General features: G+C 48.4%; 1 protein-coding gene across 2 annotated transcripts; it reads left to right on the top strand.

Annotated features, from left to right (window-relative positions):
- Positions 1 to 12029: 12029 nt before the first annotated feature.
- Positions 12030 to 15968, top strand: Cxcr4 (C-X-C motif chemokine receptor 4). Of its 2 annotated transcripts, none has more exons than XM_052736544.1 (2): positions 12030 to 12184; positions 14361 to 15968. In XM_052736544.1, exons 1-2 carry the CDS (start codon positions 12170 to 12172, stop codon positions 15402 to 15404), a joined length of 1059 nt encoding a protein of 352 aa, XP_052592504.1. In that variant the 5' UTR covers positions 12030 to 12169; the 3' UTR covers positions 15405 to 15968. The 2 variants fall into 2 exon arrangements, with proteins under 2 accessions (XP_052592504.1, XP_052592503.1); XM_052736543.1 differs by having other exon boundaries at positions 12033 to 12190.
- Positions 15969 to 19056: the final 3088 nt, after the last annotated feature.

The following is a 19056-nucleotide window of genomic DNA, read 5'->3' as shown; positions in this document are numbered from 1 at the left end:
ATCTTTCAGGAGACCTGGTTAATAGGATTCCCAGGGAGTCATCCGTAACTTCGGAGTCTGCGAAACCTCTTGTCTCTGCTCCCATCTCCTTCTGACTCACCCACAATCCACTAAGCCCTTAAGGTTTGTCCACTGGAGAAAGCCGTCTACTCCACTTTTCAGGGCACCATCTACTTCACACGCCCACATCTTCGGTCACAAAGTTCTCTCGGCAGAATTCTGTTTGAACCCCTCAGTCACTCCACCACCAGAACCAGGTCTTGGACTGTGGCTGTAGTTCAATTAGTAGAGTGCTCATCTGTCAGGCACAAAGCCTTGGGTTCCGTTCTCAGCACTTCATAAACCAGGCATTGTAATCCCAGCAGGAGGGTCGGAAGTTCGAGACTATCCTCTGCTCCATAGCAAGTTTGCAGTTACTCTGGGTTCCAGGAGACTTTGTGTGGGGGTGGGGAGGGTACAGCACCGGGAAGATGGTTCCGTGGGTAAAGTGCTTGCTATACAAACATGAGGACTACAGTCAGATAGCCAGCGCCTACATAAAAGCCAGGCATAGTCGGATGCGTGGGTAATCCTGTGCTTGGAGATGGGGCAGGAAACAGGTTCCCAACTGGCCAGCAGTCTAGCTAGAACAGCTAGCTCCAGGCTCAGTGAGAGACTCAGTCTCAAAAAAATAAAATGAAGAGTTAAGAAATCCAGTGTGGACTTCCAGCCTCTGTATACACACACACACACACACACACACACACACACACACACACACACACACATACACACACACACAATGTCTTTGGGGGGAACAACCAGAGCAGCACCCATTGAGGGACACTCCAAGGACCTTGCTTGAGAGAGGGAGGTCCATCACCAGATAGGCAAGCCTGGCTTACTGCTGTTACATCAGCTTCCGTGGAAATCCTGGAAGATGACCCAGGAGCGGGGAGATTAGAAGACCCATCCGTAACCTCTGGTGGGTCAAGAAGTACAGCTATGTTCACACACAATCTGACCTGCACAACCCACCCCAACAACAGAGGGAAGCGAGGGTGGCCTGGTAAAACCCACTTCCCTCACTCTGGGGAGAAGAAACAAGGCTGCTCACACTTAGAACAAAGTGGCAAAGTGGGACAACAGAGTGGGGGGGGGGGAGCGGGGGAGCTCAGACTTCGCTGGCCTCTTTTGGCAAAAAAAAAAAAAAAAAACAGTATGTCTTGTAACCCAGACTTATCTTAAGCTTACTACGTTCCCCTAAAATGACCTTGAACTTCTGATCCTCCTGCATCCACCTCCTGACTGCTTAGATTACGTGTGTACACTACACTATCACCCCCAGTTAATACATTGCTGGGGATCAAAGCCAGAGTTCAGTGCCAGCGAGGCAAACGCCTTTTCAACTGGACTGCACCCCCCTAGCACGTGTTCACAAAGCTCTCTTGACTGCTGGGGGATAGATAATGGCAGACCCACTGTCTGTAGATCTGTGCTTTCAAAAAAAGAGAGAGACTGAGGCCACCTGGGACCCATAAGAAAGGAGGGTCAATGAAATGATTATGTTTAACGTAGAAGGATAGAGAAGGTCTTGAACTGCCGGGCCCCAGGGGGCTCTGCTCACAATCTAGGTCGGTCTACTGACTCTCAGCCGCAGTACCCTAGAGAGAAGCCTAGATAGGGATGTGGGACTAAGCCTGAGTCAGGCTTTCTCCTTGCTGGAATAGGGGCTGGGGTTTGGGAAGGGAAAAACAGACGAGAGTGAGAGTGAGTGAGTGGGAGCTGCTGGGAGCCGGGCAGATTCCGAGGCTGAGACCAGAATTCAGCTCCGTGGCAGAGTACTCGCCAGCATTCATGAGGTTCTGAGTTTGATACCCAGTGCTATGAAAAGGAAGGAAAGAAGGGAGGAAGGAAGGAAGGAAGGAAGGAAGGAAGGAAGGAAGGAAGGAAGGAAGGAAGAGAGGAAGGGAAGGTGGGAAGGGGGAAGACAGGAATGTGGGGGAGAGAAAGTGGAAGCCATCAGAAAGAAAAACTCAGAAATACTAGAGAACTTGGGTTTCTCAAGCAGTTGGTCTCTGTGACGGGCACTGTGTGGGCATGCATGCATGCATGCACACACGTGTGAGAGACGTCGGGAGGGGGGGCGGGGAGGGAGGCTTTGGTAGGAGGGTGGGTAGTTCTTTTTTTTAATCTTGGCAAGATGCCAAGTTATGACAAAAACTTTCCTACGCCACATATGGTTGAAAGGCAATAGGAAAAAAAGAAAAAAAAAAAAAAACCTCAGAAAAGTAACCAGCTGCTAGAAGGCTAATACTGAAGTGAAATTGTACCTGGCAAAGAGAAACAGAAGGCCAACCCTGGGGTGAGCTGCCCTCCCGTTCATCACCCGAGATAAGAATCAGAATCTGTTCATAGGAGTGGAGACCTGTGAGGAAAAGGTTAATCCCAGGTGTCCAGTGCTATTCAAAGGCTCCCCATGAAGGTCACTCTGTCTGCTCTGACCCCAAACTAAGCCACGAACCAGCCCCATGGAAGCCGCTTTTTGGATATATGCATGTGTATATGGAAGTCATACTCTGGTGTCATTCCTCAGAGGCCTTCCACCTTGTGTTTTTGAGACAGTGGTCTCTTGCTGGCCTAGAGCTGACTGATTTGACTAGCGTGGCTGCTAGCAAAGCCCAGCTATCCACCCACCACTGCCTCGTTGCTTGGGGATTACAAGTGTGCTACACCTGTTTTGTTTTAAGCATGTTCTAGGGATTGAACTCGGATCCTTCCACGTGTGTGGCAAGCATTTTACTTACTCAGTGATCTCACCAGCCCAGTGAGCCGCTTTCCAGGAGATCAAGAGGCCATCAATAGGGGCAGACCTGGGACCTCTGATGCCAGCCTTCTCTGTGGAGCAGCCCACCCTAGGTCTGAAATGCAGTCTAGGCCAGTGCCCAGAGGTTGGCAAAACAGAACCAAAATACCTCCAAGCATATGCCATTCCAACAGGCAAAATAATGGAGTGAATGAATGGGGATGCAAGGAAGAAAACCCAGAACACAGCCCCTTGTTATTTTCAAATGGTCCTGTAGACATTTTCATTTCTTTCATTTAACAGTAATAAGCCACCTGGCTTGTTACTTTATTTTGTATAGGTCTCTTGTAGCTCAGGCTGACCTTAAACTCTGTGGATCAGAGGATAATTTTGAGCCTCTGATCCTCCTGTCTTCACCTCCGGAGTCCTGGAATTATATAGCACGTGCTTCCACACCCATTTATGCAAAGCCTGGACTTGAACCCAGGACTTCATATCTGGGGGCAAGCATTCTGCCAACGGAGCTCCAGTTTCAGGCCTCCGTCCTCAATATTTTAGTTATCCACTGTAATCTGGTTCTGCCTAGAGAGCCAAGTAAAGATGGGGTTAATTTCTCATTATCAGCCTGCTTCCAACATTGCTCCTTTCACACATTTTCTCTGGAAGACATCTGCAAGTCTCAGGAGGCCTTAAAAAAGCTCAGCACTAAATCTTTTTAGTCGCTTAATCCCCAAATCCTCCATGTTTGAGATAATTTCTTTTATGAAAGGAAACCCTAACCTGACCCGATTCTCCAGTCAAACTTGCTAATGGAACAAAGGAGCTGCTCCTAGTGTGCACTCTGAGCCTCGGGGAGAAGTATTCTGGGAAGGGGAGCATTTTGCCTGGTCCTAGGGATGATGCTGCCTGCCGGTGGCTTTGTCTTTGTCTCCCGGTGACTTCGTCAGCTGAGCTCAGGCTGAGTCAGATCCAGTGGATGGAACATGGGAGAGAGGAGGGACAAACAGAAAAGACGAGCTATCCTGTAATGAACAGGGGTCTGGTTCTGCAGTAGTAGGCTGCCCATCCCTGGGCAGACATGCTCAGAGACAGGACCACCCACGTGGTGCTAGGGACAGAGCCTCTTCCTATGGTTGGCAGATGAGACCAAATGGCTCCGAAGATGCCTTCCAACCCCTGTCTGAGACGCCACCGTAACAACAGGGGGTTTTCAATGCATGCATGAAAAACTATTGCTTTGCTTTTCTTCCTCCATCAGACCTGCCGCTCTTTTGCCCTGAAATTAAAAGTAAGAACATTTCACATGTTATTTAAGGCTCCATTTCTCTTTACCCATTGCTTATGTGGGCAATGGTGAAGAAGGCCATTTGCTTGGTTAATTAAAGCCCTCCACTGGCAAGGAAGAGGGAGAACCCATGCTGGGGGTTGGCAAAATATAGAAATATTATTAAAAATAGGTCATATTTATTGAGTACGTACTTGTGTCCTATATGCTCCTGAAGATTTTACCTGTATACCATATTTAATCTTCCCAATAACCCCAAAAGTAAACCGCTAATGTTACATGAATAGTATGACAAAGAAGATAGAGATAGTCATATATTTGCCTGGAATCCAAACTGGCAAAGAGCTCTCAAAACCAAGTAAGTCTTGGGGCCGGGGATGTGCCTTAGTCAGTAGAATGCTTGCCTAGCGTACACAGGGCCTTGAGTTCCAACTCCAGCACCACATGAACAGGTAGTGCATGCCCGTCATTCCAACACTCATGAGGATTAAGAGTTCATGGTCATCCTTGTCCTCAGTACACAGAATTTGAGACTAGCCTGGGGTACATGAGAATCCACATCTCAAAAAAGTATTTAAAAAGCAAGGAGGAAAAGAAAAAGAAAAGCCTAGATGCATCGCGTTGGCTGTTTTCCATCCATGGTGTAAATATTGGCGCCGTGGCCCGTTTCAGATTACCACTGTAATGTGTCTGATTTTGGAGTTACAGGAGCTGAGCGGAGTAAGACCATTAGCACCTCAGTGGGCTAACCCCAGTACTCCTTACTGTCAATCACACAGCCACACTGCCTGGCCTGCAGTCCTTTCTCCTGGGGCCCTGTTTAAACTGGAGGAGGAGGAAGAATGTCCTTGTGAGTGAAGGATGCCATTTTACCACAGCTGAAGGGTAAAATGGAATCAGCCTTCAAGGTAGCCGAGAAGACGGGGAGCCCAAGGATGGAAAGGGGCTGAAGAATCAGAGTCCCAGAGAACTTGTGAATTCTCTTCAGGAGGAACCCACAGACAGCTGACCTGAGCTCATGGACTCTGGTCCCTAAGCCTACTGGCCTAGGCCCTCTGCATGTGTGTAACAGTTGTATAGCTTGGTCTGTTTGTAAGGCTCCTAGCAGTGCAATCAGGACCTGTCCCTGGCACTTAGCTGGCTTTTGGGAACCTGTTCCCCATGCTGGATTACCTTGTCCAGCCTTGATACAGGGGGAGGAGCTTGGTCCTACCTCAACTTGATGTGCCATGCTTTGTTCAAGCCCATAGGAGGCCTGCCCCTTTCTGAATGGAGACAGAGGAGGAGTGGGTGGGGAGGGGGCAGATGGGAGTCAGGGCGGGGAGGGGGCAGGAGGAGAGGAGGGAGGGGAAACTGTGATGGGTATGTAAAATAAAGGAAAAAATGTTAATAAAAACAAATCTATTATAAACATCAGAAAGAGAGAGAGAGAGAGAGAGAGAGAGAGAGAGAGAGAGAGAGAGAGAGAGAGAGAAAGAGAGAGAGAAAGAGAGAGAGAAAGAGAGAGAGGGAGGAAGCAATGAAGGAAAGAAGGAAAAAAGAAGAAGAAGCCATTCAGGAATCAAAATGGAGAGTCAACTCAAAATTCCCAAATGATTAATTTCAGTCTCAAGGGAAATGGGGAAATTATGACCCAGAGGCCTCCCTGCAAAAAAATCTATAGCTAGCATTTTTCATCTCATTGGAGAGAGTATTCCATCCTAACAATGCCCAACTCTATCCTTTCTTCTCATGCCTCTAGCCATATCTCAGTCAATATGAAAGTTGAGAGATCTTTTATCTGAGCCAATGTTTGTTCATTTTCTTTTGTTCTTGCTTCCTTTTCTCAGAAATGGGAGAGGGATTTCTTTTGGCTTCCTGGTTGGAGATCAAGATTGGGGCATTCTGCATGGTGGCAAACACTTTACTACTAACCTAAACCATTAGGCCCTTAAATAATACTTTTGAAGTTGATAGACTTCAGATTTCCAAAGATCGGAGGTTTTAGCTTTAAAATGACCCGTGAAGGGCCGAGAGATGGTTCAGTCTGTAAAGTACTTACCATCCAAACACTGAGGGCAGCTCATATAACCCACTAAAACAGCTGGATGCGGTGCTGGCCACTGGTAATCCCAGAACAGGGGAGGTAGAGATGGGTAGATGTGAGGAGGGCTAGCCAGTGTATTCCAGGGCAGTGAGAGACCCTGCCTTAAAAATGAGGTGTATGAGCCGGACGGTGGTGGCGCACGCCTTTAATCCCAGCACTCGGGAGGCAGAGGCAGGCGGATCTCTGTGAGTTCGAGGCCAGCCTGGTCTCCAAAAGCGAGTTCCAGGAAAGGCGCAAAGCTACACAGAGAAACCCTGTCTCGAAAAACCAAAAAAAAAAAAAAAAAAAAAAAAAAAAATGAGGTGTATGGCTCTTGGGAAATGACACTGGAGGCTGGCTTCTGGCCTCCACATGCAATCATGTGTATGGGAGTGCACACACGCATGCACGCACGCACTCACACACGCGCGCGTGCACACACACGTAGTTAGAATGAACGGTGTGACCTAAATTCCCACATAGAGAGATGGAAGCAATGACTGACATTTGTAGACAAGGCACATGTCCTCCAGTGACCCGCAGTCCCCACCACTCTCTACTGTGTCTCTTGTTTACAATATCTTCATTTCTAGCCTTTGTCCCTACAAGTAGCTCTGAAGGTCCCACTGTTTTAGCAAAATGTTCAAAAAAGCACGGCATGGATCCACTGAGCTCTCTCTCACACACATGCTTCCCACCCCGTCTTTCTGATGACATATTGATCTTGGTAGACTCAAAGCCCATCTGTGGGGGTGATCACATGACCACATTTCTAGGAACACTATGGCTCTGCCAGAGGTTGCCAAGTTCTCTTTAGAAATCCACTGTCCACAGACTCTGGTCGCTTCCTCTTGCTCCATAGCTGCCTGCGGCCACCACCAATAAATTACCGGTTTAAGGAAGACAACGACAAGCCTTTTCCATGGAGAACAGAGTCTGCTCCCTCAATTATTTCCTAAGATCCCGCCCTCCTTCCCAGCTTGACACCATGGCTTTTGAGCTGGTTTGCTGCTGTGCCTCACACCCACAAAGCCACACAGCAACCGCCATGTGAGCCCAGAAGGCCTCCAGAGCAATTCTTCCTGCTGGTCCTCGGATTAGTCAAATCACGATTACTGCCTTGCTGACTGAGTGGCCATTTTGTTCAGACGACTTACCAGGGCGACTCTAAACTGTCTCTGCTTGTGTACCAGTTGGACCACTTTTATTCAGTCAGAAAAATCTTGTCTTGTTACGCAGCTTTGATGGAACTCGCCGCTAATCTCCTTTTAGCGTGTGTTGGAGTGGGAGGGGGGGGTCGTCTTTCAGAAATTCAAGTTAAACTTGAAGAAAAAGAGCTTCTCAGAAAACTGGTAATGTTTTTCCTAAGCTGGTGCAGGGCTGCAAGGTAGAAAATTTACTTTCCAAAACCATTTTTCACCTGTTAAGTGCCGAAGACAGAAGCTTAGGGACAGGAAGGGTGGCAGGGCACGATTTTCCCTACTTGACATTTGATAGCCCTGTGTCTTGCAGCTCAACCCTCTGCTAGAATTACTGACCCCTTGGGAAGTAGTCTGTTTCTCTCTCTCTCTCTTTTAATCATTTGGGAAAACATTAACTCCATCCTTTTGATTATCCCCTACAATCAGCAAGAAAGGCTGTACTTTTTTTTTCCTTTCAAAAACAAAAAAACGAGGGACGCGCTGAAATGGATCTCAGTTGGGAGAATCCTTGCCTTGCATGCACGAAGCTCTGGATTTCACCCCAGTGCTGCAAAAGAGGACAAGAGAATCCATTATATTATCTCTTCCTCCTCCTCCTCCTCCATTTTCTTCTTCTTCTACTTCTTTTTCAGTGTGTGTGTGTGTGTGTGTGTGTGTGTGTGTGTGTGTGTGTACACATCAGGGGTTGGAGGGGAAATCAGTATGTGTGTGTTGATGTGCCATCTATTTGTTTTTAGAGACAGGGTCTCTCACTGACCTCATGTGCAAGATCCAGAGATGGCATGTCTCTGTCTCTTGGGTACTGGGATTACAAGTGTCACCTTACCTGGCTTGCTTTATTTTTTTTGTTTTCTCTCTCTCTCTCTCTCTCTCTCTCTCTCTCTCTCTCTCTCTCTCTCTCTCTCTCTCTCTCTCTCTCCCTTAGCATAGGTTGTGAGAGACTGGATTCTACAAAGCAAGTAAGTACTTCACCAACTAAGTCATCTCTGGACCCTTGCTATTCAGAAGACCTTGAATGTCGATGCCTCCTGCCATCTACCACCGAGAAAAGGAGCTATTCATGAGCTTTCTCCCTGGCTGACTTGGAGCCTGTTTTGGACAGAGCAGAGCTTTCTGTCACACACGCAGAGACAGCAAATCAACCAGCTGTAGAGCAAGCAACAGGAGGTGGCAGGATGCTTGCCACTGGGTCCCTTTGTAAGCGTCCCCCACAAACTGCGGCCAGGGCTAGTTACCCTTTGGGTTAAAGCAATCCTGAGAACTTGGGGACACTGCCAAAGCCTTGACAGCTCCTAAGCCTGGCCTGTGTTGCCAGAGCCACATGGGGAAAGCTGTTAATTCTTTAAACGAAGGTTCAGTAAACAACCAAGGGGCCCATCATCTGCTCAGCAGCGGGCTAGCTGGAGCACTGCGATCTGAGCATTCTGGTCAAGGAACTTGGAATGTTTAGGCAAGAGGAGGATAAGACATATTTGCTTGTTTAGAAAGTTGAATCACAAGAGGTGTCACTCAAAGCAGTAGGTAAGTAAATGCCAAATGCCCTTGTGGAGGAAGAAGCATTCAGAGGGTGGATTGCGATGGCCAAAGACAGTCATTGTGATGGAGTGGAGAGAGCTGGGGCTCTGGAGCCAGGCAGACTGGGCACAGATTTTATGTGAGCACAAGGTGGGACGCTATCTCCCCACCACCACCAGACTTTAGCTTCCTTATCCTGGAAGACAGGTCTCTGCCTGACGGGACTGGGAAGGGGATTAGCCAAGGAGGATGCACTTAACAAGCATTCAGTCCATATTTGAGTTTGATTCGTTTTTTTTTTTTCTAAAGTACACCACAAAGCTGAGGTGTAACTCAATAGGTAGACAGCCTGTCCCACATGTACATAGTCCTGAGTTTAATTCTAGCACCACATACACTGGGCATACCTGTAGAACCAGTACTTGGGAGGTGGAGGCAGGAGGACCAGAGAATCAGAGTTGAACTCAACTACACAGGGAGGCCAACCTGGGATACATGAAACCCACTGCCTGAGGAGAAGACCCAGGGCTTCATGCCTGCGGGGCAAGCTCTCTACCAATGGAGCTACACCCCCTGTCCCCTAAGACACATTTTGGCATAACTGAGGTCATATAGACTAACATACAGTTTCCATCCCACCCTGTGCAGTTTCTTCCATAAGCATTTCCCCGCACTGTTAAAAATCCTTCACAAACATTCACAACACCCGTATTATTTCATTCACAGATGCACCAAAATCGCCTGCACTAGTCTGCTAATAGTGGACATTTGAGGCTACTCAAGCTATCATTAACTAGTCTATTATTAACACTACTGTAAACAATATTCCCATGAAGAGCTTTGTAGATTAACTATTTCCTGGGGCTATGTCGGCTATAGGTGGAATTAGTACTCTAGGAAGGTTCTGGCTACATACAAAATACTTTTCATTGAAGCTGCTCAAACATCATACACACACACACACACACACCACACACACACACACACACACACACACACACACTTGCCAGTGACAAGCAAGAGGCGGCTGGTCTTTTCCAATCCAGAATCCAAATATTATCTTTGAAAGAAGAAAAACCCCCCTCCCCCCCCCCCCAATTCTATAGTCACCAAATAGCATTTCATTGTCCCCTTATCTGCTTCCTCCAGTGAATATCCTTCACAAGACCCAGAAAGGCATGTGCAGACCATGGAAGGAAGCTCTCTTTTGTCTGCCAACAACCAACAAATATTAATTATGCAAATCATTTTACTCGGATGGTACTATCTGTCGTTCGGGGACAGGTCTGGAAGATTCGCCTTCTCCAATTCTAGCCTGTGTGCATGCAGGAGTTTGGAGGTTCAGTACAGCTGACAGTCCTGCTGCTGTCCAGCTACCCATCCCGAACGCTAGCACTCTTCTAACAGGTGTGACATTCCAGCCCCACGGCGCTTCTGTCTGCCCTAACTAGTTTATGGAAACATGATTATTAGTTATTAATTATTATATAATAATATAATTATATAATAATTGTATCATCGATACAATTAGGAGTGCCTGTGAAAGTTCTTGGCTCCTAACCTGGCTGTTTTTGAGGGTCGCACCTCCAAATTCCAAGGATCATCTAAAGTGCAAAGCCCAAGAGGGCCTGACCCGCAAACTTTGGGGGAAGAGTGCCCAGGCCACACAGGAAAAGATTACAGAGAAAAGGTTCCCAGGCTGCAAACTAGCTCCCCAGTACCTCCAACCAAAAGGCTTCGTTAGATTAAGAAGGGGATGCAAATGTATTATAGTTCAGCTAGCAGATTGCTTGCCTAGCGTGCACAAAGCTCTCTGTTCAAGCCACGGCATCACGAAAACTGGGCATGGTGGTACACCGCTGTAATCCCAAAACTAGGCAGGTGACAAGACAGGAGTATCAGAAGTTCATGGCCAGCCTGATCTACATAAAACTGTCTCAAAACAAAAACGGGGATGGAGAGGACAGCGATTGGAATAGAGTTCAAGGGTCCAGTCTGGGCCTGCATTCTCCTTAGGACCATCCCAGGATGGGGGCGCGGGGGGGGGGGAATGAATCTGGGTTGCCTGGCAACCCAGGCTCCCGCCGCGGGAAGTCTCTTCTTCGCCCTCAAGCCTCCCCCTCCCCCCCCCCTGCCCCCACCGCAATCTCGCAATCTGGTTGGTTCTGGCCCCGCCCTTCTCTCGCTCCCCGCCCCACCCAGGCTCGGCGCCGGCCCGAACTGGCGCGAGTCTGGGAAGCTGTCTGGGCGCCCACTCCATCCCCTAGCCTGTCTGAGACTCTCCAACCATCCACCCCCACCCCCGCCTAACCAACTCTTCATTAGGAATTCCCATCCGTGCTCCAACTTAGTGTTCTGCGTGGGAGACGCGGGTTAGGCGTAAAGGCAAAGCTCTGGGCTCAGGCCTGGCTTGCAGTACTGAGCTGCTTTATTTGGTCCCCCAGAGCTCGCGGAGCGCAGCCCGCCCGATGCTGGGACTCTGTAATTACCTGTTAACTATAATGCATTCCTATATGCTTATGAAATGAAAATGAACCTTTGCGTCTGTGCAGGTTTCTTAGAATTGTTACACATAGTCCTCGTCGCTAAATCCCTCTTTATAATAAAGCACACCTTAATCATTTTTTTTTTTTTAAAAGTCTTTTCACGAATTGGTTGCCACTACTGTGATTTTCTTGCTGGGAGTATACCTCCACTTCTCGAAGGGTCCGCAAGTGTTTTCTGCTCATCGACATCTGATCCTGATGTCATTACTGTGAATGGGCAGTAACACACACTTGCATCCAGAAGAGCTTGGATAGTATAGTAGCTCCTGACAGCTCAGGGAATGGAGTCAGACCATGGCCGGGCTTCCAACATTGCCGCCTACTGGTTAGGTAGGTGCCAAGTCACCCCCTTCTCCAAACACACACACACACACCCCACGCCACTCTGGTCTCAACGTCTCCATCGGTAAACTCTTAAGTCTAGAAGTCTATCCACTTGGGCAAGGATGGATGCGCGACCCACAGAAACTCGCCGGCTGGTACCCTGCTTTCCCCAACATTATCCGGCCCGGCTCTGGACCCACGAGGTGACCTACAGCGGAACAGCAGCAGCCGCTCTCAGACTTCGGCGCCCTAGCGCTCCGAGCCCCTCCCCCGCCGCGCTCCTCCCGCCCCGTCCGATCTGCGCATGCGCTGCCCCGCGAGCGTGTTTTTATAAAAGTCCAGTTCGGGCCAGAAACTTCAATTTGTTGCCTGGTGCAGCAGGTAGCAGTGACCCTCCGAGGCGTTCGGTGCTCCGGTAGCCACCACGGCTGGAGAGCGAGTGTTGCCATGGAAGGCATCAGTGTGAGTGTAAGTCCAGTTGCATCCTACCTTGTAATAAGCGTGCAAACTTAAGAGCGCAGCCCCTCTAAGAACGGGTGGAAGCGAACAGAACCTTGGGGATGCTAGGGTCACGAAGAAGGGGCGCGGGAGCTAATTTTTTTTTGTGAGCATGGCTATAGGGGGAGGAGGATAGGAATATTTTTCTCAGTAAATAGAGGAAGGGGGAGGTTCCGATGGAGCTTTCCTAATGCTGCTCCTGTTTCCCCCTTGAGTCTCGTGGCGCTCGCCGGCTTGCACGCTGTTTGAAAACGTCCTGGGTTTGTTTGTGTTTGTTGGTTTGTTTGTTTGTTGCACACGGGCGAAGAAGGCTCGCGCTCTGCCCCGGGACTCAATCATCGTCTGGTCCTCCTGAGAACCGCAGTTTCTTACATTGTGTGAATGTAGAGACTGAAGTCCGTACGTGTAGGCAGAGTCCCCAGGTCGACACTCCATCCTGGGTGAGCTTCGAACAGAAGCGTCTTGGAGTTAGGAGTGCGGTTCCAAAGTTCCCTGCCGCGGACGGAGGAGCGCCAGTCTCCGGCGGGAAACGCGCACTAGCCTACCGCGTCGCTTGCCTAAGGGGGGTCCAAACCGCGGCAGCCGCGGGGAGGTGACCGAACGTGGCCCCTCTGGGGTGGAGTGGCAGCGCTTTTGCGGACATCCGAAAGGTGGCAAACGAGCCTCCCGAGGTCTGAGTGGCCTTTAGGATTGCCCACGAGAAAGGGGCATACGCCTGCAGCATTGCAGCTGCTGGCCGGGAGGTGTGCTCGGCGGCGGGACGGTGGTTGGGGACAGGAGGGCGTGTTGGAACCGCACCTGGGTTGTGCCGGGTCGCCGCAGGGATGAACAGGTGCAAGCCTGGAGACGGTTTGACTGAGCCCCAGTGCGGAGTTTAACCGTCGGTGGTTTCCTGAGTCTTTTGAAACCCCCTCGCGTAGGGAGGGTTTTGTTGTGTATTTTTTTTTTTTCGTTTCCTCCCGCGGCGCGCAATTCAAAGGCGCTCTCGCACTGGAGCCGCCCAATCTGTTGCCAGCACCCGGAGGGACGATCCTGGCGCGCAGCCAGGAGGAACCCCTGGAACCGCTGCCGGTTGGCCTTAGGCCTGAGTGCGGTGGGCAACAGCGCCAGCCCCTAGGTGGGTGACTTGGACTTCGGGGCGTGCACGGTCTAGACCCCCCCCCCCCAGCTGCTTACCTCGGACCCCAGTAGCTAGCTGGGTCGGCTGCAGGGTGGGAAAGGACTGGGAGAGTGAGGAAGTGAAACTTGGGGCGAAAACCACGGGGTGCAGACCCCGTGACTTTCCCCACCCAGGATAATGTGACTCTAACGTCCCAGATACACCCAGCGATAAACATGGGGGTGGCAAGAGAGGCTTACCTTCCAGAGAAGCGCGGGAGGTGGGGTGGGGTGGAGTAGAGGAGCACTGTTTGCTCATTTTTAACACTCCCATAACCCTGAACCGCACCCCCACTTCCAAGACTTTGGCGTTACTCCTCTTTCTTCACTACGTGTGACTTGAAATGCAGTGGTCTGTGTTTAGACAGACGTGAGAAAAAGGAAATTTTGCACCTAAAAAGCGTTGAGTCTTGGGGGGGTCCCCCACCATCATGCTCTGCCTTTCCTCCCTTCCCTCCTTTGCTTAATCTTCGGAGAAAAAAAAAACTTACTCCCATCTCCTCCTTCAACACAGATTTAGCTCCACACCGCTGGCTCCCACCCTGCAGCGCCTGGGAGTGACTTCTTTGTGTGAATGGAGGGGTTTTTTTGTTGTTTGTTTGTTTTGGTTTGGGATTTTACTTTTTTTTTCCCTTGCCTCTCTCTCGGGGGCGGGCTGGAGAGTCATCCAAGACTAGGCTGTGCACCCCTTAGAATCTCAACGTCCTTTTGTTCTAAACAAAGACTCCTAATTGGTTCCACTAAAGAAGGGATATAAGGAAGTGGCGGTGGGGAGGATGGATGGAGAACCCCGTTGGTTGCAGGATTCTGTATTCTCTCTGGACCTCAGCCAGCCCTTTGGAGTTTCCTGGAAAAGGCTGGATTTAAACCTGCAATTAAAAAAAAAAAAAATGCTAGTTTATTAAGCACCAGGAACACCTAAAACTTGCGAAAGGCTTGTTGACCTTGTAAGTGATGTGCATGTCCCTGTTTTCTTTTGCAGATATATACTGCAGATAACTATTCTGAGGAACTAGGGTCGGGAGACTATGACTCCAACAAGGAGCCCTGCTTCCGGGATGAAAACACCCATTTCAATAGGATCTTCCTACCCACCGTCTACTTTATCATCTTCTTGACTGGCATAGTGGGCAATGGGTTGGTGATCCTGGTCATGGGTTACCAGAAGAAACTGAGAAGCATGACTGACAAGTACAGGCTGCACCTGTCCGTGGCCGACCTCCTCTTTGTCATCACGCTTCCCTTCTGGGCAGTGGATGCCATGGCTGACTGGTACTTTGGGAAATTTTTATGTACGGCCGTCCATGTCATCTACACTGTCAACCTCTATAGCAGTGTCCTCATCCTGGCCTTCATCAGCCTGGACCGGTACCTCGCCATTGTCCATGCCACCAACAGTCAGAGGCCAAGGAAGCTGCTGGCTGAAAAGGCAGTCTACCTGGGTGTCTGGATCCCTGCTCTTCTGCTGACTATCCCTGATTTCATCTTTGCTGACGTCAGCCAGGGAGATGGTAGGTACATCTGTGATCGCCTGTACCCCGACAGCCTGTGGGTAGTGGTGTTCCAGTTCCAGCACATCATGGTGGGTCTTATCCTGCCAGGCATCGTCATCCTTTCCTGCTACTGCATTATCATCTCCAAGCTGTCTCACTCCAAGGGCCACCAGAAGCGCAAGGCCCTCAAGACTACAGTCATTCTCATCCTGGCTTTCTTCGCCTGCTGGCTGCCGTATTACGTCGGCATCAGCATCGACTCCTTCATCCTTTTGGAGGTCATCAAGCAAGGGTGCGATTTCGAGAGCCTTGTGCACAAGTGGATCTCCATCACAGAGGCCCTAGCCTTCTTTCACTGCTGCCTGAACCCCATCCTCTATGCCTTCCTGGGAGCCAAATTCAAAACCTCTGCCCAGCATGCACTCAACTCCATGAGCCGAGGCTCCAGCCTCAAGATCCTTTCCAAAGGAAAGCGGGGTGGACACTCCTCTGTCTCGACAGAGTCGGAGTCTTCAAGTTTTCATTCCAGCTAACACTTACGGAAAGACATATATAATATATATATATATATATATATGATAAAGAACTTTTTATGTTACACATTTTCATATATAAAAGACTGACCAAGCCTGTACAGATTTTTTTTATTGACTGTTGGAGTTTATGTCTTTTTTAGTTTCTGTGAGAGTTGACTTAATTTATATAAATATTGTTCGTTTGTTCCATGTGAATGAGTGGCCAGGTTCTTAGTTGTTGTTTGTGTGTAGGACTGTAGAGCTGTAGAGAAAACTGAAGATTTTAGGACATGTGGTGAATGAACTGAAGCTAGAAGTGATCCTCAGCTGTTGCTGCCTAATCTCTCCGTTCCCGAGGAGCACACCCCCCCCACCTCCCCACCCCGCCCCACCCCCACCCCCGTTCTTAGGTTGCTTATAGTTATACTGTGTGATTTTTCTGTAAAGGATGGCACTTAAAACCAAAGCCTGACATGGTATAGAAATGCTTGTTTTTCAGTTTTCAAGAGTGGGTTGCTCTCAGTACCTACAAATGTACAGTCTTGTATTAAGTTGTTAATAAAAAACACAATGATGAACTTACTTGGTGTTGTACTATGTTGTCATTTCTGCTGGCTATCAGTAAGAATATGTTTGGGAAAGTAGACTAATGAACACATTATGGCACAGCAGAGATCCTCCTGGGTGTGTGTATGTGGGCTCCATGTATGTGGGCTCACGTATGTGCACATGCATGATGCATTGGGTGGTCAAGTCAACTTTAGATGTTCCTTGGGACCTGTCACACCATGCTTTTTTGGGTTTTTGTTTTGTTTTGTTTCTCTGTGTGTGTGTGTGTGTGTGTGTGTGTGTGTGTTTGGTTGGTGTTTTGTTCTGTTTTTGTTTTTTTGAGACGGTCTCTCGCCGGCCTAGAACTGGATAAGTAGACTAGATGGGTTAGCCAGCAAGCCCCAAGGAAGCAGCTGTCTCCCTCTTCCCAGAGCTAGGATCAAAATATGCACCACCATGCCCAGTTTTTCACTAGCACCGTGGGAATCAAACTTGAGTTCTCAAGCTTACACAGCAAGCATGTTACCAACGGAGCCGTCTCCCCAGCCCATCTTACACGTTGTAGAATATTTTGCTTAAGCTTTACCTTACCTAACTGTTGTCCTTTCTGCTTCTATTATGGCATAATATTTGCAGAGGAGGGAACTAGGGCACCGAAAGCTTAAGTAACTTGGTCTAAGGTGTGAGACAAGCCATAGCCAGTATTTCAAAGTCTGTCAGAAAGCCAAAGCTTTACACTTTCAACTCATGGAAGCTTAAGCATACCTGTGCAGTGCCCAGTCCCATGAAGGACTGTCTTTCAGAAAGATGCGTGTGCACGAAGCAGGAGGAACACAGGATGCTGCTTGCATCTCACTGCAGCTTTCCATCCGTTCCATCCGAAGGGAAGTCGGGCTGGACACTGTGTATCATCTAGCGTGGATGGCATCCCTCCCTTCTTACAGAGGTGGAAACTGAGGCTCAGAAACTGGCTATAACTTTTATCTTCAATCGGCACAACCCAGAGTTGACACCCTTTCTCCATCTTACCCACTACTGTCCCCCAGAACACCTGGCCAGATGTCAACTGAGTTGTTGTGAGCACAAAGCCAAAAGTGAATGTTTTCTTCATAAAATTAGCAGTAACCAAAATACCGTCCTTGCAATGTTTTCTATGCAAATCTCAGCACCTTTATTCTGACTCTTACAACACCAACATCTCCTGAGGGCCTCAACTAAAGCAGCTAAAGAATTAATGCCAGTTTTTTTGGGGGGTGGGTCAAGATCTATTGAAGCAAGCTCTTCTCCATCGCCCGACTTTGCACAAGATTTTAGAGCCTTATGTAATAACCTACAGCTATTTACACTAACGTTGTGCAAGCCTCAAACTCTTGAGTAAATTGCAGGTCCGGTCTCCATTTGAAGATAACTTCTCCTCTCCGGTGGCACTACCTCTCCCACTTTGGAACACAAACAGGGTGCTGAAGGCATGCTCCCAGATAGTAAGTGAGATATAATTAAGACAATATTTGGTCTCTTAGTAATTGTTTCTGGCACAGAAAATCTGTTTGGGAAGGAAAAATTGCAAGGCCTTATCTTTCTTAGGCAAATCACATTTGTTCAAGACAAATTATAGATCCTGTGAAGGGAAATAACTTAATTACTTAAAATAGAATCTAATTTAGCTGTATGGTGTTTTTTTTTTTGCAGCAGCCTATGGATCCGGGGTAATTCATGCCAGTGTTCCTATTCCACTTGAGGACACAATTAGATTTTCAGGAGGAAATTATCTTGAGTTTTCTTGCCTTCCTCGGGGGAGTCTTAATTGGATCACCCTGAGACATAGTTTTAGATGTGCCTGCTGGAGGGCTTGGTCGTAAAGCTGTGACCACTGTGGCGGGCTTCACTCCAACCTGCTCCATAAATATTTATTCACAGGGAGACAATAGGAGAAATCTTTGGGAGGAATTCTTTTTCTTTTCTCTTCTTGGCTTGAAACCGCCTCAGCCCAGATTCCTCTCCTTTGCCTTGGAGCCTCGACAAAAGGAACTTAGTGGAAACGGAATTCCCAGCATCACCAGTCTTCATGGGTATTTCATTCTCCCTGGGAACAAAGGCTGATAGCTCCTTCTCAAAAAAGAAAAGAAAGGGGTTTTTTTTTTTTTTTGGATTTTTTTTTAAAGGGTTTTTTTTTTACTCCCTCCCTCTTCCAAACGGGTGCCCCACCCCCAATCATCCTCTGTCCCAACTCTGTCATGATGAACTGCTTCAAAGCTTTCCCTGTGTCCTGGTTTGTCTGGCAATGTGAGGAAACCCAGTCTGCCGGCCAGCCCTCACATGAAGTAACTGATTGTTCCTTGGGCTCCTCCCCCATGAATGGGGCCCTTGAAGGTCAGTAATGTAGCTGCAATTGTATAATGGAAGCTAAAATATTTAAATTGTATGCATGCTGCCAATAATGGTAGGAATATGACATCTGACTTACAAATGACATCAGGTCTCTAACTAGGCAGGAGCCTGGATGGGTTTTATCTCAAAAAAAAAAAAAAAAAAAAACCAAAAAACTTTTGTTTTCCTGAAATGCCACTGGGTAATCTATCTCCCCAGTCTGCGGGCTTCCCAGCCTCCTTTCATGGCTGTATTTGTGTGAACAGAATCATTCCAGGGTGCTCTTTTGGGAGAAAACAGACTTTGTTTTAATAATTGAACCAAGTGTCTGTGGTTTTTCTCCTGTCTGCTACTCAGACACTAAATAAAGGCTCCACATACAATTGTGCATTGTTGTTCAATGGAATACTCATTTAGGAGAACCAAGGCGCCCTAGAGACAAAACTCAAGTTACCATAGAAAGCAACTCAGCACCCCTGCAATGCTTAGAAACATGTTCTGACAGCCTAGCGTCCTAAGGATGCACCCAGCTCTCAGGAGGAACCCTTTTGCCAGTCAGAGCTAAAGAACGCCCCAAGAAACCAGGGCGTCATTCCCAAGAGTACAACCTACAAGGAATAGTAGTGTTCTGGGCCCACAAGTAATGAAAATGGATTCTTTAAAGGCAGTGGTCCTCAGCTGGGAGCCGTGTCTCCCTCCAGGTAACATTCCGGTAGGTCCTGGAAATATTTCTGAGTGATCCTATTGAAGGGGG

The sequence above is a fragment of the Peromyscus californicus genome, unplaced genomic scaffold, assembly GCF_007827085.1.
Source record: "Peromyscus californicus insignis strain IS unplaced genomic scaffold, ASM782708v3 Scaffold_14__1_contigs__length_90479793_seg_2, whole genome shotgun sequence".
NCBI classification, from domain to species: Eukaryota; Metazoa; Chordata; class Mammalia; order Rodentia; family Cricetidae; genus Peromyscus; species Peromyscus californicus.
The sequence above is the reverse complement of the archived record's forward strand: the minus strand, read 5'-3'. Positions and strand labels throughout refer to the sequence as shown.

Bases quoted from the DNA above. Each gene is read 5' to 3' on its own strand.
- Cxcr4 (XM_052736543.1), top strand. From the start codon at position 12,170: ATGGAAGGCATCAGTGTGAGT. The intron at 12,191-14,360 runs GTAAGTCCAGTT...TTTCTTTTGCAG, and splicing joins TGGAAGGCATCAGTGTGAGT to ATATATACTGCAGATAACTA.